Source organism: Pholcus phalangioides, unplaced genomic scaffold, assembly GCF_987345545.1.
Source record: "Pholcus phalangioides strain wild (caught in Gottingen) unplaced genomic scaffold, Ppha-v1.0 ptg000008l_1, whole genome shotgun sequence".
NCBI lineage: Eukaryota > Metazoa > Arthropoda > Arachnida > Araneae > Pholcidae > Pholcus > Pholcus phalangioides.
In genome coordinates, this window is record NW_028301601.1 from 8,747,880 (window position 1) to 8,772,242 (window position 24,363).

The window sequence follows — 24,363 nt, forward strand, 5'->3', positions numbered from 1 at the left end:
CCAGTTTTCTGTATATCTTGTAATTTATTGTTGATCGAAAGTGTTGATCTGGCACTGAAGACGGGACGGATCATTACTGAAGCAATTTTTGCTTTGTGTTACAATGTGCTTGAAAGCTTAGGCTTTTGTTTATTATCATGCCGAGATAATTATTTGGTTTGTGTTGACGGGAAAATGTTAATTCCATCAATAGTGATGTGAGCGTTCGTGGGAAGGATATTCCGACGGGTCACCCACATAAATACTGATTTTGTTGAACTTAGAAAAACACGGCTTCTTTCGCACCATGACTCAGCTATTGTGTATTGTACGTTATCCCGGGCTTTCTGAGGATTTCTTTCAACCTGGATAACACAAGAATCATCGGTAAATAATGCTGTCATTCCCGTTTGGGCTCTGGGTAAATCATTCATGTGAAAGTTATGGAGTTGTGGCCCAAGAACGCTTCCTTGAGCTATGGAAGCTCGTATTTGCTTAATTTCTCAGTGAATGTGGACTCGAAATGTTCGAGCCTCGAGATAGCTTTTTACAAATTTAATTTTGCTGTACGGCATGTTCATGCCTAACTTTACCGAAACTTCCAGTTCTTCGCAGGAAACATTACCAGACCAGAATTGAACTTTAAGCCGATTCCCAGCCCGCGAGGGCCAACTGCCGGCATAAAAACTGGCCAAGAAGGCCTGTGAAGAAGAAAATGTGTACATGTTTGTAGATAGATATGTGTTTGCATGAATGTGTAGTGTATGTAAAAAGAACTGGTCAAATTGGTGAAAAGTCATGATCTGGCTATAAGCAGGCAAATGTCATCACAGTTCACAGAAGCAGGCAAATGTCATCACAGTTCACAGAAGCAGGTCACACAATCTGCAGCTAGCAACATATATTCGAAGTGGAATGGGGGAAAAAACATCACATGGGAGTCGTGACGCAAAAACCCCAGCTGTAACATCAAAAATTCAATACAGGTAATAAAGTTCTGTTTCAACTCAGTGCATCAGAAATTAATGGGGATTTACTATTGACAAATTTTATGTAAGCAAAACAATCCAAAGTTCAAAAAGAGTCTTCTCGCTCTTTTTTTTTTTTACACCTTTTTCAAATGTACATCATATGCAGGCCAAGTTCAATTGGGAAATATATGTATATATACAAAATTCAATAAAGACAAGATACAAATCGAATAGATGCGAATAAATGTCAAAAGTGGATAGATACATAGTATGCAAGTAATGTGAGTATATACAATTGAATGAGAGAATTTATGTATTAAAATAGTATGTATACAATGAGATTTGTAGAAGAAAGCATCTTTACAAATTCTCCCATGTAAGGCGCCCAATTTGTTTGGGCCTCCTATATTTCCTTAAGCAGTCAGCATCATAATCAACAATTTCCCTCAGATGTTCGAATTGGGAACTGAACATTCGCTCGAATTGATCATTGTTTAATTTCTTAATGTATGTGAATATGTGAGGTATGTCCAAGTCTTGTCTGATGTTTATTCCGCGAACAAACCAAGGGGCTCCAACAAATCTTCTGAGTATTTTGTTCTGCATAGTCTGTAGTTTTTTGATATTCGTTTTACAAGCATGCGCCCAAGCTGGCGAAGCATAGAGTAGAGTAGGTCTTATTATGGATTCAAAAAGAATAATTTTGTTCTTTAATGAAAGTTTTGCCTGTGGAAATGTGATGCGATTGAGCATACCCATAATTCTATTAGATTTGTTTATTACATGATCAATGTGTGAAGAGAAAGATAGATTTTTGTTGAGGATACAGCCCAAGTATTTTATTTGTCTAACAGGGCTTAAAGATTGTGTACCAATTTGAAGTCGTCTGTCCGGTATTTTACGACGTCTAGTGAACCATAAAAATTTGCATTTGTCACTATTCAGTTGGATGGCAGATTGATCACACCAATATTCTATTTCATCCATGGTTTCTTGTAAATTGATGAAGGCCTGATTTGCATCCCTGCTACTGCACAAAACTGCACAGTCGTCTGCAAATAAAGATATTATGCCATTTTGGGGACAAGGTATGTCATTAATGTATAGCAGGAACAGTTGTGGCCCCAACACACTGCCCTGAGGCACAGAGGCATGAATTTGTTTTATTGAAGAAAGTGTATTTTGAATTTTTACTTGAAAAGTTCGACCTAAAAGATAGTGATAGAAGAATATGATCATATACGGAGGCATATTTAAGTCAATGAGTTTGGAAAGCAATGTAGCATAATCACAACGGTCAAATGCTTTTGCTATGTCTAAGAATGATGCAGCCACAAAATCAAAATTGTTAAAAGCTTCATTTATGAACTCTGAGACTCTAACCAGCTGTGTCACACAAGAGTGATCAGGCCGAAACCCGTGTTGTTCGGGTCTAATTAAATGATTTTCATTGATGAATTGTGTAAGTCTATTTGCGACAATCTTTTCAAAGATTTTACTCCAGTTGCTCAGTAAACTTATTGGTCTGAAGTTTTGTGCCATAAGTGGGTCAGTCCCAGCTTTGTGAATTGTTTTTATAACAGAATGTTTCCAAGGTTTTGGAAAATAATTTAATGTTAAAGCCCTGTTGAAAATTTCTGTTATGTGAGTAATGATATTTTCTGGCAGGCACTTCAAGGCCTTATTGCTAATTTCATCGGCACCTGGTTCGCACGAAACATTATTTACTTGCAATCTTCCTAATGTTATTTTACTTCACAAAAATATCAACCGTTAAAATTTTGGAGTAAATTTGATAATTTTGTAAATATATTATATTTTGTAAAAATATTTCATTATATTATATATTACATTATTTTTTAGATATAGTTTTTGTAATCTAAACCCTTTTATTAATGTCAACAGAAAAATTATATTAGTTTTATCCGGTAGGTAGCAGCAAATATTTCAGATAAATGATTTATACGTGAATGTATCTTCGCAACAACCAGTTGTTAGAAAACCTTCGTATGGTAGCGGAGAGTGACGTCATCCTTGTATAAATAATTTATGTTATTAACATGTTAGATTGCAGTGGTTCTTAACATGGTGCCATATGGCCCTCTAGCGTTTCTTGGATATTCTGGGGTGGAAGCACAGGTGAAAATCAGATGAAGGGGAACCATGACAAGTACTGAAGAGGGGGCCCTCAGAGAGGTGATAGAATTCAAGTGAATTATGGTGGGACGAAAATGTTAATACTTTCTGAATCCAACACAGCATGGAACCAGGACCATCTAAATCCGCGGGCCCTCCTATCCATAAGGAGGCAAATGATGAGATCTGGTACTACAATTTCTGGATGTAATTAATATGTAAGCTAAATCGCTTTCCTCCAGCCAAGTACGGGTGACCCCAGAACACGTTGTCAGTCCCGTCTTAATATGTGGGCCCACCCTGGAACGGCCCAGGGCCTCAAGTTTGAAAGGGTTGCTCATGATAACGATATTTGGTCAAAATTTTCGAGAGCTTCAATACATGAATAGCATACTAGACAGGCATTTCTATCCAAGTACGGGGGCCTTAAAAAATTACTGTATTCGGGGGGGGGGAAGCCGATGGGGCTCTTAAAACGACCCCAGACTTTTCCTGGGAACCCATGATGTTGAGACACCCTCCCCGCAAGAGGAAAGTTCACTGATTTCTAGCCCACGATAGGCGGGACCAAGATCAATATCTGAAAAATCATTAGCTCGTCCAACATATGTATTTTATTGTATTATATATTATTATTATCGCATTGTATTATTGATTAAATGCCGTTCTTATTAGTCCATGATTTCCTATGGGGAAGTTTGATTCGAATAACGAGCACGTTTGCTGACCGAATTAAGCTCGTTAACAGGAGTTCCACTGTATTCAAGGGTTTTTTTTACGGGAATCAATAATTAAGATGAGTTTTATGGTCTTATAAATTATATTATGATAATTATGACGCTAATTAGAATTCCGTTGGTGGACTATTAGTTGGAAATTCCTTGGAATATGGAATGGACCGTCGTTCGGTTGCTCAGCACGCCAGCACCCTGCCATCTACAGGCAAATTTATCCATGAAGTGGAGTGAACAAGTAACAAAAGAACAAAAAATTTATGACAGCTCTCGAAAAATTTAAAAATGAAGATGTCGTATTATTCGAAATTTCATTTGAGTTAACTGCTTGTGAAATTTTATTTCTAGGTAGTTTACATATTGCCTTTATTTTTAATTAGTTTTCAACAGAAATTAAATCTAAACATTCAACTGATTCATGCACAAATTTGTGTGGCATAAGTTCATGCTGGCTTGCAGTAACAATCGGCGCGAGCATTTTTTTTATTTATTTGCGCTTAACACATTTATTAGGTAAGCGAATCTGCGTTCTGTGTACCCTGCACAGAATGGAAATTCCCCTCATATACAAACAGATTCCCTGTGCAGATCTTACCAATCTCTTGGGAATGCGTGAGGACCACGTTATTTAAATAGTAAATAAAATTATGTGGAGAGTGTATATATATATATATATATAAACAACCACACCTTGAACCTTCACTCGTATATCAGGGTACCCCATAGAGGAAACTTTATATCCCCTTCATCAGCGCTCTGCCAATTAAATGCAGTAGTGCGTTGATGGCATGATTTGTGTGAGAGAACAGGGATCATGACAATTTAAGAGTCATCTCGTCCCATTTCTAAGATGACAAAAATTTAGAAATGTGACTGGAAGTAGATCCGAGGAGTTACCAGTTACTCAGATCCCTGGGAGTTACCAGCCACTTCCACATGAACTAATAGATATCATATATTGATGACAGTTGATGCTAACTAATTATGTGATAATATAATGTAACATAAATAAATGGCAATAATGTCACCATAAGATGAGTAAGATGTTGGAGATGCGACGTGTTAATGGAGATGTGATTAATGCTATATCAATATGATAATGTAGATTAAAAAAATAACGGATAATAATGCTCAACTTCAGGTTAAATAAGGAACAAAATATGTGTAAGTCATGAAGTATTTACGATGGCGTACGCAATGTATCAATGGTGACAGTACCAGAAGGGAGAAATTAGTCACATAATACAAGCTCATGAGATCAAGAGAATGAGTATAAGAGAAGAGAAAAACGGTTCTCCCGTTTTAAGAATACCTATTTACCCTACGGGATAGTCACAGTAGATTATAATTAAAGTTCCCGTGTGCTACGAGTAGTTTTTCTCAAAAATTATTCATCCAAATACAACGAACATTTCAGGATACCTTAATGAGACCATGGGAAAGAAATTTATGCAATAATAAAAAAAAAAGTTTAATTTTTGACTACTAGGTGAAAAAGTAGCATTCCATATCCTTTTTTCCATGGTCCATGTGAAGTATATACCAAGTTTCGATGGGATACCTCCATCAGAACGAGAGCTGTATAGGTCTGAGCAGTGTCAGTATAACTACTCAGACTTGTATAGCGCTCGTTCTAGTAGACGTATTTCATTGAAACTTGGTATGTACGATAAATGAACCATGGAAAAAAAAAATCAAAAATCCAACATTTTTTTTTTATTGCATACATTTCTCTCCTATTGGTCTAATTAAGATATCCTGCAAATTTGGATTTATTCGGTTGATTCGTTTTTGAGAAAAAACTGCTCGGAATACGGGAACTTTAATAATAGGCCTAAAAACCCTGTATATACAATAACATTTATCCGACCATCAATAGGAGGAAAAGAAATTCGCGAATATTGCCCCCGTAAAGCTTAATCACCAAACAATTTGGAACAAACAAATACTAAATACATATTAGTCAGAAAGTGTTCAATGCAAACTAAGTCATGGTGCACACTCTCTTGTGTCGTTAGTGGGTAATACAGTATCATTATTGAATTTGACAGATTTGCGTATACGCGTTTCTTCTTAAATCAGATAAGTACGTATTTGTGATGAAAAGAAGAAGAAACGGGGTTTTCTTCCGGCACTTTTCGCAAGTCAGAGTCGTGTATGTGATCATTTGTTCTAACCAAACCAGAAAAATATTGATATGTTTTCACTGTAATGTTTGTCTGGAAAGAGAAATCTCGCATTATACGACCAGGACTAAAATAAACAGTCATTGCCGGGGTAACTGAAATCCATGGTCATTGACGCCGTCTTTCCTGCAGACCTTGAGTATTTCTAGCATATCAGTCTGTTCGAACAGTTAAGCAAATTCACGAAAATTATAGGATAAACACTCAAAGTAGTAATTATTTTCAAAACCAAAGCACACAGACAAATTGATTTTTTTTTAATGAACAGAAATAGCAAATTCATTCCTTATTCGGAATCTGACAAACCATTCGCTCGGATGTCACTATGACAAAAGTCTTCCAAATGAAATTCAAAGCGCAAATGCGGATCCGGATATTCGTGAAATATCACATTTCTGAAAAACGCGTGTCATTTCTCAAACATATGTTAAATGTACATCGTTTGAGTGATTTCGATACTTTATTGGGAATAAGCATTGCAAAATGTATATAAAACGAAGACTTTTCTGAACGAGGCATACACAGTACGGATCAACCGATAAATCATGAAATCCTTGGTTCTGTTGGTTCCAGCCTTCGCTGTTCTGATCGCAGCGTGTTTTGCCGATCGCTTGGGGCCGGATGAAGCTTTCCGTGCAGCAAACATCGTTCCGGTAGTCATTGACGAAGCTCCGACTTCCCAGCTCGAGGTAAATGCGCCATAATACTTCTTTTCCTGTAAAATATCATTTTCATGGTGTATTATGTATTCACATATTGGATATTGTTTTAGATAATACGAGAGGTATTGTAATGGATTCGAATTATGTCTGTAAGGACATGTTCTTCAGAGGCAAAGTTCCTTCACTTAAGGAAATTTATTTCGCTTCTCCTAATCTCCGAGACAGTGTGTTATATTTTCCTGAGAATTTTTTCCTTCAAAATAAGGATAGAATTGAAAAAGTAAAGGTGTTTTAGTGAACCTCAAAGCGCTCATGAATTGATGATCTATAGTCATCAGTGATTAATCTGATTATTCTTTTTTCGAAGGTAAATCAATAGGTATCAATTAGTAATATAGTCGGAACCCCAAACTGAGAATCCATATAGCAGATGAGGATGAAAAAATGAGTAATGCGAGACCAATAGAAACGATGAGCTGATATATATGGTTTGAGATAGTAAAGTTGGTAAATTATATACCGGAGTTGTGGGGTGAATATGGTTTAAATGTGATCCATTTTAGATTCGAATCAAGATGAAAAATCCTAGGCATTTGACGGTATTAACCTGTTCGAGATGACCACAGTTACAATGAGCACCAGCTCAGTTAAACTTGCGAAAGATAATAATAATACTTTGTTGACTTCAAGGAAAAATTAATGGATTTAGTTTTAGTAACATTTAGTTCAAAACAGTTAGCGGAAAATTAATTCCTACATTTTATTCAATCCCTCCCCCATGGCTAATAATATTGATCAGTTTTGTTTTTGTTGTTTAGACTTCACCTGATTCTCTTAAAATTTATCGTTTCATCAGTTTATTTCATTCCATTTCAATACTGCCTTCAATGGCAAAGGCAACCTGAAATAATAAGTTGTGCCTTGTTTGTTTCAAGTCGAGGCATAGATATACTGTATGATATATGATTGAAGGGCTGTTGAATAGTCTTTACTTGCTAACCAGAAAAAGACCCTTTAATTGGTTCATTATGAGGACTTGAAGGAATCGACTAGGAATAGAGGCTTAAAGTCCAATCTGCACCTTCTCGTGGTGCAGCATATAAGTAGCCATGTTTAACACGTTACCGTTACCGTGAAAAGTGATATGAAGCACCGGCTCCGTGTGCGGATATGCCGCATCTTCTCCGTCTCGGGGCATTATTTGAATGATTTGCTTCAAGAATTTAGTGCTATGCTTATTCTAAATTATTAAATAAGCATAGGAAGTTAACACGTGGTGAACGGACGCAGATGGGCTTCCTCCAACCCGCACTGGCTAGCGTGGAGGATTACGGCCAAAAACCTTCTAAAAAGAAATACGAACCACGAGTATTCTAGATTGATACCCCCGTGGTGTTAAACGTCAGAGAAGGCGCCCCCACGCAAGATGGATTGATGAGATCAGGAAAGTGGCAGGAGTCAACTGGATGGCTAAAGCATCAGACAGAGCAGAATGGAAAAATTTAGAGGTGAAGTGCAGTGCATTGAAAATGGTTGATGACGATGATGTGATATGATGTAAGCAGATCAATGATGTTAACACATGTAGAGTCTATTAAGCGTCTTCAATGTCATTAATAAAATTATTAACATTATTATCCAATGTAATAAATTTGATCACCTCACGCCATTTGACGAGCTGATCGTACAGTATAAGAGATACTAACCCCCGGCCCGGCAAACATAGTTCGCCATACGGGGTTCCCCGAAGGGAGCATTTATTTTCTCAAAAAAAAAAAAAAAAAAAAAAAAAAAAAATCAACTTTACGTCTTGGCCCAGGGAGCAACCATTATCAACTCGCGAGCAGCAATTTAGTGTCCCTGGGGTTTATAATAATTGCTTCACGTAAGTATTATATTTTACATTGTAATTATCACACTGTAGATACACATTCACATATCACACATGAGTCCGACAATCATTTGATCTTTCAACATAAAAAAAAGAGAAGAAGAAGAAAAAAAAAAAAAAAAAAAAAACCTATACACACATCAGGTCATCTGAAATACACGAAGCAAATCAGTCCGTCAATCAGCTAATTTTGCACGAGATCGAAGAACACTGTACTACAAGTTATATTTCAGTCGATTTTATGCATTGTAACCATGTATTAGATATTAACATATATTTTATGTGCACTGCTCCACACATGCTATCACGAACAAAAGTTTACATATTTTCGTAAAAAATCAGTATATGACATAAATTTTAAAAAAATTGTAGTACGTATTATTAAAATTTACAGTATAACTCAGCAACAAAAAGGATCAAAGTGAGAACTTTACATTGAAAAAATGGTATACGCTAATCCAGTCTAAATCAGAAAATCCTTTTCGTATTCATCAAATGCACTTATATACAATGTTGTATTAACACCTTACAATCATTCAACTTTTCAATAATATCTATATATTTAAAACAAATATATCATATATATTATGTATTCATTTAAACCTTGTCATAAAATAGGACATTATTGGTGATGTATATAATATTCCACGCTTTTTTGCATGATGGATTTTAAGAAATTAGCTATTTTCTTATTTTTCACCAATGTTAAGATTTTTATGTTGTGATCGCTAAAATTGCATTCTTTTCTGTCTTTGTCCCATGCTTCACATCTATATACTATATGTTGAGCGTCGCTAGCCTCCTTCTTGCAGAAGATACATAATGAGTCTCGTCTGTGGAACCTTGCCTGATAGACTCCCAGTGCCCCATGTTGAGTCAACAATTGGTTGATGTAGAAGTCTCCATAGATGTTGGTTGTTTTAACCTTCGGCATTATTGAGTGTGTAAATCTCCCTTTTGTAGTTGAGTTCCACAGCCTCTGCCATTCATCCTGTATATTTTTTTTTATGGCATTTTTAAGTTGTATTTTAGTGATTTTAGTTTTAATGTCAATTTGGTCCTTTTTTGTTGCCTCTTTAGCTTTATTATCCACATAGTCATTTCTTTTATTATTATTATGCGCTTTGATCCAATGAAATTTGATATTATTTATCGTTGCCAGATTTTGTATTGTACGATGAATTTCGTTATAATTGTTAGGGTTTGCTAGCGCTTGTAGTGCCGATTTCGAATCACTAAAAATGTGCACATTTTGAAGGTGATTTTCATGAGCACCGCCTGTGATATCGCTGTAATTTCGGCTCTAAATACAGTGCTATGATCACTAAGCCTTGTTAGTTGCTCCTTTTCAATCTGTGTGTTTTTATAATGCACATAAGCACAACCAACCCTGTTTTCAATCCTGGATCCATCTGTGTAAATTGAATTTTCCATACTATCCTTTTGATCTTCGTTCCAGTCGATCTTCTTTTTCTCCCACGGTGGTATTAGAGCCGGCTTATCTTCTTCTATGTGCTCTCTTTTAACAATATTTTGATTAATGCATATTTGTTCTCCAAGTTGAAGCAATTTGTAACGTTTCAGCAGATTTTGAAGCGTAATCTGTATGGGTGGTATCCCAGTAAGTACATTCAATGCTTCATTAGAAACCGTAATATAGCATTTTGAGATTACAATTAAAGCTTTCCTCTGGATAGAAATTAATTTGTCATCCTGAGTTCTTGTATTTGTGTACCAGATTTCGTACCCATATATTACCATTTTCTCCAAGCATTCCAAATAAATTTTTTTTAGCACTTCAGCTTTGACACCCCAAGTGGCCCTTGATCTTTGAACAATTTCTTGCGTCTTTTTGGCCATTTTGTTCTTAATGTAATGTAGATGGTCAGTCCATGAAAAGTTTCTATTGATGACTACGCCTAAGTATTTGAATTTTGTTACATATTTTAGTGATTTTTTTATTCATCTTTATGGAGGGGATCGTTGGTATTTTGCCCCTTTCTTTTACTATCGTAAATAGACATTTCTGAAGATTAAATTTCAAGCCAAATCTGTCCGCCCATCTTGCAAGCTCCTTAAGGATGTTCTTTGATTTCTTGATGAACTTGTATGGTGCTTCTCCTGTTATTATGATCAAGAAGTCATCAGCAAACGCTTGGAGTATTATACCTTTAGATGTAGCCTTTTTTAAAATCTCATTTGCTGCGATGTTCCATATCATGGGTCCCAATACCGAACCTTGTGGTACTCCAATGTTATATTCTTCAAACTTATTTGTAAGTTGATTCCAATACGTTCTTTGTTGTAGGTAGTCAAACAATATATTTTTTAGATATGTTGGTATTTTCATTTCACTGATGACAATTTTAACTTGATCTATTCTAATGGAGTTGAAAGCATTAGATATATCCAAAGATATCAAACATGTTAATTTATCTCTCTCAAAGTTCTCCATTATCGTGTTTTTAACTTTTTGTAGGGCTTGAATTGCACTTTTGTTTTTCATAAATCCATATTGATTATCAGATATTATCTTATCCTTTTCAAGGTGATATATTAATCTGTTATATATACATTTTTCTAATGTTTTCCCCAGATCTGATAGAAAGCAAAGAGGACGGAAGTTTTTAATATCATTCATCTGTATCTCCTTTTTGGTTATATATAAAATTTTTCCCCTCTTCCAAATCTGTGGGAAAGTTCCTCGTTCAAGGCACAGATTGTAGATATGAAGAAGTTTTTCGGGGCATGTTTGAAATATGATTTTTACGACAGATTTAGTAATGCCATCTATTCCCGGTGTGGTGTCTTTACCGAAATCCTCTATAATCATAGAGAGTTCTTCTTGTCCTATATATTGCATATCCAAATCTCCCTCTATCTTCATAAATGTCGAATATTGTAGATCATAGGGGTTCGAAATATCTATTTTTTACGTCATTCATCTCTGCTACATCACACACTTCTTTTCCTTCTGAGTTCATGACCTGATGAATTTCCTGTTTTCTTTCTTCATTGATTATGACTTTATACCTCCTCCCATATAGATTTTCCTTATTTATATTTTCCAGGTATTTTTTGAATGAGTCTTTCTTTACTTTCTTAATTATACGTTTGTATATGTTATACTGCTTCTTATATAAAATTTCCATCTTTTTCCTTTCTTCTTGCCCTTGTATTTTTTGCATTCTTCTTCTGCATGCTCTCACTTTACTTCTTTGTTCTTGCAATTGTGCATTCCACCATGGTTCAGTTTTATCTCGATTAATTCTCTTCAGGCTCGAATTCTTACACATTTTAATAAGTTCTTTTTGGAAGTTATCCACATAGTTCTCGATGCCTATTTGTCTAATGCTGTCTATATCATCTTTTTGTAGAAAGTTTCTCAAGCTCTCTTTCAACTTCATTATATTAACATTCTTAGTACTAAAGTTCAAATTCTGTCTTTTGATTTTTTCTGTTTTCCTGTTTTCTTCGTATTTGTAAGTGATGAGTCTGTGGTCACTAATGGTACATTCATCGTGCACCTTCCAATCTCGAATCTTCTCTAATCCTCCCCTTGTTATTGTGAGATCAATCCATGATTGTCCTCTGATGCAGAAAAATGTTGGAATATCTTTGTTGTTGTTAACACAGTCCATATTATTAGTCAATAAGAAGTTTTCAACCTTGTCACCTCTTTCATTCTTTGGATCCGGTCCCCATATTTTGCTATGAGCATTTAAATCACTATTTATAATAATAATTTCATTGTCATATTTATTACACACATCTTCGAGTTGTAATAGATGTTCCTCTATGTCTTGCGATGGAGAACAATATGTAGATATGTATACAATCTTAGTGTTATCAGTCTCTATCTTTACAGCAACAATATTTTTACTAGTTTCTAATTTTATCACATTCAGTCGTTTGTTTGTTATTGCTATTGCTGCTTTAGGTTCTTCTTCATTGGCAATTATCCTCCATCTCATAGGAATTCCCATAACTTTTCCTTTGAAGACATATGGTTCATTAAGGCTGAGGATGTCAATTTCTTTTTCTGTGGCAGTTTGTCCGAGTAAAGACGACGCATAGTACGAGTGGTTCAAGTTTATATGACCACACTGTATCGTTTCCATATTCATTTTTTTCTAAATGTTAGATGTGTTTGTATATTTTATTTCAAGCGAAAACCACTCTTACTCTTAGAAATATTTCTTATTGTTGAAAACTCTTGTTATGAGGATCCCTCCTTCTTTTATAGGTCTATAAGTCGTATGTAAGTCATTAGAGGTATCCTTGTTATGTGAAATATAAACTGCATTTTTGTTGTTTACATAATTGGCCCTATTTGCATTGTTTTGCCTGTTTCCCAGCTCATTTTCTTCTACACCATTCCATCGCCTTTCTCTCTCATATCCATTGGTGTTTTGTCGTCGATAATCGTTCCATCGTGCTTGCATATTGCTTCCAAAGTAAGTTCTTGTATTATACCCCATGCCATTCCATTCGTTTCCTTCACTTTTGTTCCAGTTTGTTGTTCGCTCATATCTGTTGTTATTTCCTTGCTTATAATCATACCATTCTGTTCTTCCATATGTATTCGCATATCCTCTTCTGGGGTTGTATATTTGATAATTTCTATTCCTTGGTAAACGTATGCTCTGCTTTCTTCTATTGAGTCTTGGACTCCATACATATATAGTATTTCTCCAAAATTCGTCTCGTAAAATCTTTTGTCTAATTTCTTCTTTTTCCTTTTCATTCCGGCAGTAAATTAATATTCCATTATTTATTTCCTGTAATCTTACTGCATTTTCCTTTGTTATTTGTTCGGTGATACTCCTCATCTTTTGCTGAAATGTGCCCGTTCTATCTTTCTTATTAGGATATAAATATAATTGATGCTGTTTCGATGACTCTTTCATATTTTTTCCGCTCCATCTTTGCTGTTGTGACTCTGCGACTCTCTGTTTTTCAGTCTTTATTTTATTTTTACGTGCGAGTTCCTTCTTCTTCTTTTTTGTCATTACCTCCTTAAATGATGTTTCAACTTCATTTAGAGAAGTCCACGCTACCCTTTTTGGTGATGTCTCTCCAATCTGTTTTCTTTCATTACTGTGTGCTGGTATCATATCCTTCTCGTCATAGTTGATTTCTTCTATTACTCTTTCGTAAAGTAGGGAATCTTCTTCTATTTCTGTTTCGTTCTCCACTTGCTTTTCATTCGTTCCAGAAATATTTACTTGCATTGTAATATCTGATTGCACCATTTTATTCAATTTATCTTATACTTCTTTGGTGATAGTATTTTTCTTTAGAATGTTAAATTCATTGGTATTATTTTCAAACCACTCTAATATATTTAACAGGATCCTGTTAGCTTTTTTTCTTGGAGCATTTGGTATGTTGAATTTTGTTACACCCTTATTATTATTTGTTGTGTTTGAATTCACTATAGTTCTTACCTTTTTAAGCAGTGTTGGAATATTTGTAATTTTGTTTCTTGTTGAAACCTCTTCTTCTTCACTAAAAGTAAGTTGTTCGGATGATTCTGTTGTCGAATTCTCCCCACTTGTTTCAACCATTGGCAGAGATGATTGTCCAGCTCTACTATCTTCGTTTTTTGCAATCTCTTTCCTTTGTTTCTGCTTAGTGCTTTTTTTAATTTTCTTCGTTTTTTCATTATCCTTGCTTGTTCCTGATTTTGTATACAGCGATGATCTTGCTTCTGTAGCACTTTTTGTTTCTTCAGCGCTGTACTGCTGCACTTCTTTTAATTTTTCCTTTTCCATAGTTTCTTTCTCATTTTGAAAATAATTTTTTGCTGCTGTCTCTGCCCAAAATCGTCCCAGTCTTATCTCCACGTCCTCTTCGTGTTCTTCACTTCTAGAACTTTTGTTACCCTTGACTTGATCCTGTATTCGATACTTTTCTTCCACCTCTGCCCACAGACGCCCCAGTTTTCCTTTTCCTGTGTCCTCTCCTTGGTCTTTAGAATTTTCTGATGAATCTGTGTCATAGAGGAATCTAAAACGACCAAGTCGTAGTTGTTGTTCATTACAATCTGACTGTGTTCTTTCCCTCTTAGGATTATTCAAGTTTAGAGTATTCGGGAAGGTGGTTGGAGAACACTCTATGGACTCCATCATCTGTCTTCTCAGTCGCAGTCTTGTGCTCCTTCTTATCTCTGCACTCGGTGGGGTCTTGTTATTTGTTTTCTCAACTATAAATTTTGTATCCTGAAATTTTTTCCTCTCTGTTGTTCTGTTTGAAGTGTCACTATCAGTGTTTATTTCGTCCTCTTTCTTCTTTTTTGCGTTGTTTCCCTTTCTTTTCCATTTTACATTTGAAGCACTTGTCATTGAATTGTGCATCATCACACTATCGTTAAATTTCCTCGCTGTTCTCCTCCCTTGGCTATCGTCTTCATCACTATCCTTTTCGCTCTGTATATTGGATTCGGTTTTCCTTATTTTCCTGTTCTTACACTTTTTAGTCTTTGATATATTTTCAGTAACTACCAGGTCACTGTCTGTCTCAACGGAGTGTTCACTGTGTGGTTCCACGTCATCAATTCCCTTGTCATACATCCTCTCATTCTTTGAGCGATGTAACGACATTTTCACTGAAGTTCAAGTTAAATTAGTCTTATTTTCGGGAATAAAAAATTTACTAATCGGTACACAGGAAGTTATAACCTCTTTTTTTAATGTTGAGAACAATCTGCAGCCTTTCCCACAAAAATTTTTGAAATCCGTTATTTAGTTCCAGAGATACGTTACCACCTTCTCCCTGTGGCAACACTAAACCCGCCAAAACTTGAAGTTCTTGTGGAAAATCTCACACACAAAAATATTTAATCAATACGTAGTTGTGAACCCGAAGTAAGCGGTGGAGAACCAGGAAAAATAACTTGTTTGGAATTCACTCACCAGGTTGTCAGTTCGCCGTTCCCGCCGACCATCCATACGCTTAGCATTAGCAGCGCCACGTGCTGTCATATTTACAAGTCTTCTAGTGGACATAGCTTGTGAACCATCAGCTCAATTCACACGTAGTAACGCCCTATGTGTTCAGCTTGCACTCAGAAATAAGCGGATATATCGCACAACACCTATCAATTACTGGAGCATATTAAAAAAAACTATTTACTGGGGAGTAGCACCAACGTATATGTTGACAGTTCCAGTGATCGTATAAAGGCAACATAATTCAGCACATTATTTTTATGTCTTGGCCGAGGCCTATACAAGGGAATGCGGTGGTGAATTTTGATGTTACAAAGGAAATCAAAAACTGTTGAATAATCAACAATGTCTGACAGGAGATTGTTCCAATCGGTTATTATTCGAGGAAAGAAACTAAATGTTAAACAATCGGTGGATGCAAATATGGGCTACAGTTTTTGTGAATCGTTGATTCTTTTTTGAAAAGTATGAAGCTGTTTCATTTTTTTCTTCACTAATTTCATTTTCAGTATCCGTATAATGTACGAAACATGATATAAGTTTTTCTTCTTTTGTACTGTAACCACAAAATAGGGATTTTTGGTAAAGCAAAAACTGTTCCAAGGTACAACAAGGAGTCTTGTAAATTGAAACAGGGTAATATTGCAGAGACAAAAATTATGCAGAGGCATTAAAGAAAAAAATAACAGAGGCATTAAATTAGTATGTTATTATTAAATATTATTGGAATAATAAGATAATAAGAACTTTGTTTGAATATAAATCATATATTGGGATAGAAAATAAATATCAAAATAATGACACAAATTTTATTATTTGTATATATGTATACAAAATTAATAATAACGAAGGTAGGGACATATTTGTTTATGAAATGCATAATTATTCTACATCATACTTGTAGAGAGGAAAATGGAATGTTTTTACACATTTAGTTTTGTCAGTTCCCTTGATGCTAGGTGATTGCAATAGAGGTACAACACCCGTGATGTCAACATTTGCTATATCTGGCGCTGATGAGAACAATGAAATGTTTTTTCACCTCTCTTCTCAAGGAATTTCACTTGATATAAAAGGTTTTTGTTGAACGCATCCTACACTGAAAACTTTGCTTTCTTTTAAACAAATTTGACCGGGAAATAATCGAAGGTGAGTGGAAGAGAAGAAATGAATGTAGATGAACTTTTTATGGGAAAAAGGTGTCGAACGAAAATTCAAAACCCAAATTGTATTTAAAAGACAAAGAAGAAATATTAAAAGTTAGTGTAGGTTGAGTAATTGAAGGGAAATTAGGGGAATTCAATTATATAAACTTGTTCAAAACTTAAATTTTTGTGGGGAAATTTTGGCCCGATGACATTAGTTAGTAAAACGAATAATTTTCTGTTCATACAAATACAAATACAACGCCACAACAGGCAAAATGCCCAACGAGGTGGCTGAGAAAAAGATGCCCATAAAAATATGGATGTCTGGATGTCATATATTTCAAAACAGCAACCCAATTAAAAATGCAATTAACACAAATTATAAACAATATATACACGATAAAATATAATACAACGCCCATAAAGAATACTTATGGTTGTCTTATTCTAAGAATGGATAGCTTCTCGATTTACCCCAACATGTTTATCGTATTTCTTTTTAAACGTGTCAATTGCGTTACAATTTACTACCTCCGGGGGTAAGTTATTCCATTTATTAACAACCGTATTAGAGAAAAATTCCCTGCGACACCATAACCTTGCATTGTCCCTCACCAATCGATACTGGTGTCCCCTTGTAAAAGCAGTAAAGGTTAGTATTGGTTCAAAATAGTTTAGATTGCATCAACACTTCTCATTATGATATTCTTTTGCTAAAAATTATGTTATTTGAGATAGGAATGAGAAACATTTTAGGACATATTTTTCGTTTTAAAGGGCATATTTAGTTTTTAAGAGCATAAAAATGCATATTTTATAGAGCATTTTTTAAAAGTTTTTAGAGCATAAAAATCCTAGTCCTATTAATAACTTTATTTATAGTGCTTGGTATGATTGAGCACTTGGTATGGTTCATCAGGTGACTGCATGGATTATGATCACCTAAGATAGTTCACACTAAACTTTTTATGTTGTGAAGAAACGCGGCCAAACACAAGAAATTTATTTTACTAAAATGTGCCAATTAATTGCAAAATTTCAGTCATGGTCACAGACAAAGAGCTAAAAACACACATTCAGTTGTGAGTTGATGTATTTCTAATCTCTTGCACACCGACAACTTCGGCTAAAATTCTATATTATTAAAACCACATTTCAAGAGTTTCAAGATCTACTATGGCCAAGGTACAACATCTATATTGGTACCTAACGTAGTACCATATTAACAGGTGATTCAGTAAGTTTCGGAAGTTATTGTTGATGATATAACCTTTGTGCATTAATCTTGCAATGCATTGCTTTAAATTTATAGTTTTCGTTTGCATTATGTTTATTCTTTCCTAGAAAATTGATAATTATGTTTTCGAATAGGTGACTTACGGCGAAAAAGATGTTGACTATGGAACGAAGATTCCCACGTACCAATCACTATTGCCGCCAACGGTGTCATTCGCCTCAGCGAATAAATCCGCCAACTATACCTTGATCATGATTGGTAGATAATCAATATTTGTTCCCTCATTTTTGTTCAATAATTTTTTGTAATGAATTACGAGTTATTATTTTACTGACAATAATTATTTGTTTGGTTAGGACCTAACGTGTTAACTGGAAGTCTGGAAAACAGTCAATTTCTGGAATGGCTCGTCGTCAACATTCCCGGCAATAGAATCAGTGACGGTCGCACTGTGGTAGCTTACGTATCGCCATCATTACCAAGCATACTGAGTGAGTATCGGCACCCACCAAATAATTAAAAGTACAGAGTGGACAAAAAGTCCGTAGAAATTTAAAAAATTCATACAATTCGGAAAAATAACCAAAATAAAAAACGGTTCGCAGGGTTAGCATCGCTAGGTCGCGGGAATTTTTTTAAGACCGGAAGAAAATAACTCAAAAAACAAGCGATAGGTGGCCCTGGCACGAGCTATTATAGTGGTAATATGCAAATGAGACGGTTATAAGAACTTTCACTCCTAATCCACAAGCAGTTCACCGTGGTAAACCGTGTATGTGAACAAAGAAGTCATAGTTCTGGACGCGTTATTCCATACCGTACATAGGATTTTTTAACATGGGATGTGCCTCATTGGCTAAGACCAATAAGACTAAATCGTCACACTCGATCGTGACTTCGGAACTTCAGGCCATATGCGTGTGCGCAACATAGTTATTGGCGAGCGTTTTTCCGGTGACTGTTGATTGGCGCCAATATATTTCCTGGCAACGTTTAATGATAGATAAAACTAATTTTACGATCGTTTGACATATGCCAGTCAGTGTAATGGTCAGAGTAGGGCGATTGCATATTGAAGGTTCGAATTCATCAAAAACACACTCGAATTTTCTTTTAATAGTGTTACCTGCGGTCGGTTTTTGGAACATCCTGTTTCAACTTATCAGTTCTGCCATGTTTCCAGTTGTGGTGAGAACAGAGTTAATATTTTCAGTCCGGGGGCAGGGGGGGGGGGTCCCCCTTTAAAGGCCGGAGGAGCGAAGTGACGTCCGAACGTGGGACGAAGTTCACCCTACCGGGGTACTTACTAATAAATTTGTCGAAACATGTTTTTATGGTATTACATTATATATCATTATTATTATGATAATTATGTTATATTATATTACTATAAAATTTTAGATCCTTGTAGTATTATCGCGCGAGCAGTCATGAAATAAAAGCGATATCGTTAATGAATCCTGGTGTTTGGCGATAAGTTGCCAAACGTAACAGCTGTAACGTAATGTTCGGCTCTTCGGCTACTAAGACACGAAATAGGTTTGGAGTTGGAATTTCCTTCGATCTTCAATGGTGTAATCGTTATCTTCGCCAATGAGCGTATCCCATGGCCTATGTACATTGTGGAATTGTGCCCAGATATAGATGAAATACATCAGAAATTGCTGTTTCTTTTGCCAATTAATCCATTCAATTTTCTCCATAGTTTGAATTTTACAGAAAAAAACCACTTTTCTGCAATTATGTTTATCACTTAATCGTGAAAAAAACACTATTTCTCTACAGAAATTAAGTCGTATAAAGATTCATATCTTTACGGAACTATAGACTCTCTGTCTGATACTCTTAAATAAAGAGATTCACTATGTTCAGGAGGGTTCTCCCTGAGTAAATTTATAGTGTACAGCATCGCAATTGTGTGATTGGCCAACCCGTTCATCTCTTGCTGATCACGTGCTGGAGAGACAAATAGGCAACAGCTTTTTCCGCTAGAAAAACCGTTTTATGATCCAACTTTCGATATTCAGATAAATTTGATAGTTTGTCTAAAAATCGATTCATGGTTATGAAACACTAGAGATCTAAAATCACGATGAAAAATTGTTGTTCATGTTCGTAATATACTTGGCTACCATGTATTTTAATTCGTTTTGAAACTCGTTTCAGTGACTCGCATGAGCGTGATCCTTTACTACGAACAAACAAGCACTTTGGATATCGGCCCCGTCAGCACGTTCATCGATAACCTCCGAATAGGATTCGATCTCAAGAAATTCGTTCAGCAGTTCGACCTTGTGGAACCACCCGTCGCTGGCAATTTCTTGCTGTCCGTGCTCGTCTAGATTGATGCCAAGGATGTATAAGGATGTTTATTAAATGGATAAATGTATTTTTATTGACTTTGCTTTGGATGTTGCGGTTTTTATTGGACATCGTCACACTAGTTCGGTCAAGTGCGATGATCTGTCTTTATACAGTGTGCATAGCAAATAGGGCGTATATGGCATTTTACCGTTGGTCCTGTAGGTATCCCTCCAATTCGAAAAAGTACCCAAATAACGTGTAGCATTCAGATAATTATGTCATTCATGTTTCAAAGGGGTCGTATAGATATTAATATAAAAAAATCAACTTTTTTTTTATACCGTCCCCGTGTCCCCAGTTAGAAAGTTGTTGTCCTGCCTCTGCTTAGAGGCCAACTAAAAAAATTCCCCGTTTCCATGTGCAATGGTAAGAAATAATCACTGAGATATTCGAATTCGAAAAACGGATGAAAGTTGGGAGAAATCAGCTCTAAATGCGGAAAAACCGTTTCACCCGCATTTAACGCTGGTTTTTTTTTTTTAACTTCCCTGCGTTTTTTGAAATCGAATATTTCAGTGAATATATGAGCACTTAGAATTAGAAACATGGGATTTTGTTGGCATCAGGAGAGACAGGGCAAAAACTTTTTAATTGTGTTTTAGGGCACGTGGGTGTATAAAAATTTGATTTTTTTAAATAACTATACAATTCCTTGAAACATTAATGACATATCTGAGTACTACACGTTATTCGGAAACTTTTACTAATTGGAAGTATACCTATAGGATCAACGGTTAGGCAGTAAAATGTCATACCCTCTGTTTGTTATGCACCCTCTATAATGTTACTACCAAAGTCCGCCAGTTGACCCTGCTAATGTCCGAATGTCGGACTTTGACCGATCCCTATATATATATATATATATAAATCCCAAAGATATTCCGATTCATTTGATTGTCAGGGTTGCCATAGCTCACCGTAATTATTAAAAAACGATGATAATTATCATAAAAACACACTCTAACGGAGTGATGACCCCGAATCACAGAAATATATTTATAGGGACCGGCGAGAGAGGGAGAAAGCCTGAAATTCTGACATTGGCTAAAGTCAACTGGGCCGTTGAGTTCGCGCACTGACCGATTTCGGGCTTTGACAGTAACAAATACACACACATCATGTGCAATATCATTGGGTGGTTGGTTGTCTCACAGGGTCATGTTGAAACTTTGTTACGGGATGTCACATAAGGCTGACGATATTGATTCGTTCCTACTTAGCCTGAACCAGAGTTTACCCGATTCATAAAATTAGTACATGTGCTGCTTATGTTACTATGAATCGCGCCAAAATGGACACAAATTTGGTAGAGTTTGGCGTCATTGACAATATTTGTGACGTGGGCTGAAAGATTATGGGTGGTAAAAGAAGAACGGGAGTTCTCTCTCTCTCTCTCTCGCTGTTGTTCTTGAATCTCTGTGAGTAATTGGTGTTGGTGTTTGTAAATAGTGCAAACTGTTCTTCTATGAATATATTTGGGACGTCCTGTATTCTGGTATTTGTGGAATTTGTCAACACTCACAAATGAGATCAAAGGTATCTGCATCTCGGTTTTTTTTAATTGGACAGAGAGACAAAAAAGTAGGACTAATGTGTGGTAGCATACAGATATATATATGAGTTCTCTTAGCCACTTCACGTACAAGCTTTTGGCAAGAAGTTTGGATTATCTCTATTTAACGAATATCGGAGATAAATTTGGTAACCTTTAGTTAAAACAAGGGTTTTCAACCTTTCTAAAGCTAAGGACCTACTTGACCGCACATCAACTCCGGTCGTATATCGCCATTTGCAACCTGTGGATCTGGGTGGGAAATGAAGACTCCGTCCATCGGAGGTCGCTCCAGGCCCGGTAGAAGAACTTGGTAAAGAACTTGCTTCTGACGTACTATGCCCGGATTCTGACCCTTTCTTTCTTTCAAACCGATCACAACTCAGCACAACTCACCATCTATGGGCGATTTACTCTGCATAACGGAAGTATAACGTGTGTGTACCTAACAGTCTGAGTGCGTATGTAGTGTTTTATTTGATTTTTCAGTGCCGTCATCTATATTTCGGAAGCGAAGTGAGTAATGTGTTATGATTGAATTACATTTGTACTGTTTGTAGGTCTGTTGCTCTCTGTGGCGAGCCCTTTTAAAGGGGAGATCGGCTCGCATTCGTTCCTTCAAGTTCAGAACCACAGAAAAGGATTCGAACCCATGGACTATTATGGCAGCCTTCTTAGTGGATAACGAGCATCTTACCACTAAATGTGAGTTGGACTTGAGCAACATATCTGCCATAACTACAGATGGTGCTCCCTCTATATCAGCGGTTCCCAACCTTTTTCGGTCCGCGTACCCCCGACCCGAATCTTCCGGACTCCCCCCTCCCTCCAATCTGTTTCACCCATTACAGTTTTCGAAAACTCCAAAAAAAAAAGGTACACGTTGAATTAAATAAAATAAATTCATTATTTAGCTTTTTTACTTTTCAAGTAAGCAAACAAATTAACACAAATACTGGAAAAAAATTAATGTGATATTTGGGACTGTAAATTGAATTACAAAGTTTTGAAAAATTAAACTCAAAAGAGGATTAATACAAACTCAAATCCGGAGCTGCGTTCAATTTGCTTCTATATTTATTTTTTATGGAAGTATACAAAGAAAACGCCTGTTTAACAAGCTCCGTGCTAACAAACGGCAACAAAAGTATTATCGTTTTCTAGAAAGTTCAACGTATTCGTCACCGCGGCAAGCCCAAAAACTGACCAGGTTCACAGTATGTTCACCATTTTGCCATTGAAGAGGATGTTCAGAGGGGTATTTGATGCGAGCTGTAGCAATTTCTCTTTTTCTGGAATCAACAATGACGCCGCGGTTCAAAAAATATTCTTCTTTGAAAGGATTAGATGTCCACCAATCTCCCATTACCGGTTCTGAAAAATATTTTTCAAACCAGAATTTTAATCCTTCCATGTGACCAACTGTTAAATTTAGCTCAGCTTGTGACAAGAAATCTGAAGTGTTTCAAACGCTTCCTAAAAATAGGGCTACGTCGTGCCGAAGTTCGAACAGCAACGTCAGGACTTAACCCCGGGGCAACCACCTAACTTCGGTGTGGAAAAGGATAGCGTTGTGAAGGATGTCCATGTCTTCACACCACAATATAAACAACCTGTAGTTGGTAGGATTCACCTTGACGAAATCGACAACCTTGACCGCTTCATCAAGAACGTTTCGCAATTTCGGAGGGAACGGTTTCGATGCAGGGATCTGTCTGTGAATATAGCAGTCAGTCCATTTCATTTTGGGGGCGACTTCTGCCCCGCGCGCACGACGGCCTGAGCAGCAACCTTCCGTGGATTTTCCTCCATCTGTTGTGAGCCCAATACATTTTGACCATTGAATTATTTCAACGAAGTAATAATTAATTGCTTCAAATAAGTCTGTAACAGTCGTACGACCCCCTTCAATGGGTAACAAATAAAAAGATTTACTTCGAATTTTTTTTCCAGTGCTTAGCAATTACAAGTAGCACAGAATATTGCGGAAGCAACGTCGATACTTTCGTCGACTTGGATAGAAAAAAAATTCACAACCTTTGACGTAACTTATGACTGTGCTCCCAACATCGTCTGGCATGTCCTGTTCTCTTCGAGACACCGTATTATTTGACAGAGGAATTAAACTCATTATAAGAGCACTTTCCTCTGCAAACATGCATCTGACAGCATATTTTCACCAATAGTGTGATTTTTTTTCTCGTCTCGCAATACGATAGCTAATATAGTAGGAAGTCTCGGTAGCTTTGGCAGCATCACTTTTGGAAGATTCAAAATATGTTTTCAAATTTACAGGTGCACGGTATTTCATTTTGGTGTTTCAGTCCGCTTCCGCAAAGATCTAGTAGGTGTTTGGTAAAAAAGTTGACGTAGAGAATTGCGGGAATAACACGCACACGCCTCAATACAAACGCCCACAACGAAAGATAAACACAACACGAATTAGTTTTTCGCTTTTACGCACTTCCCGGCATATGTGTCAACAATCAAATCTAAAACACCGAAGAAAAGTGAGCCGAGAGGAAGGAGTTCACGAATCCCGATTATAGG

At 36.2% G+C, this 24,363-nt stretch overlaps 1 protein-coding gene across 1 annotated transcript; it reads left to right on the forward strand.

Annotated features, from left to right (window-relative positions):
* The first annotated feature begins 6,551 nt into the window (after nt 1-6,551).
* LOC149083606 (26 kDa secreted antigen-like) lies at nt 6,552-20,254 on the forward strand. The gene is made up of 4 exons (XM_089235393.1): nt 6,552-6,695; nt 18,032-18,155; nt 18,254-18,388; nt 20,064-20,254. Exons 1-4 carry the CDS (start codon nt 6,552-6,554, stop codon nt 20,237-20,239), a joined length of 579 nt encoding a protein of 192 aa, XP_089091519.1. The 3' UTR covers nt 20,240-20,254.
* Nucleotides 20,255-24,363: the final 4,109 nt, after the last annotated feature.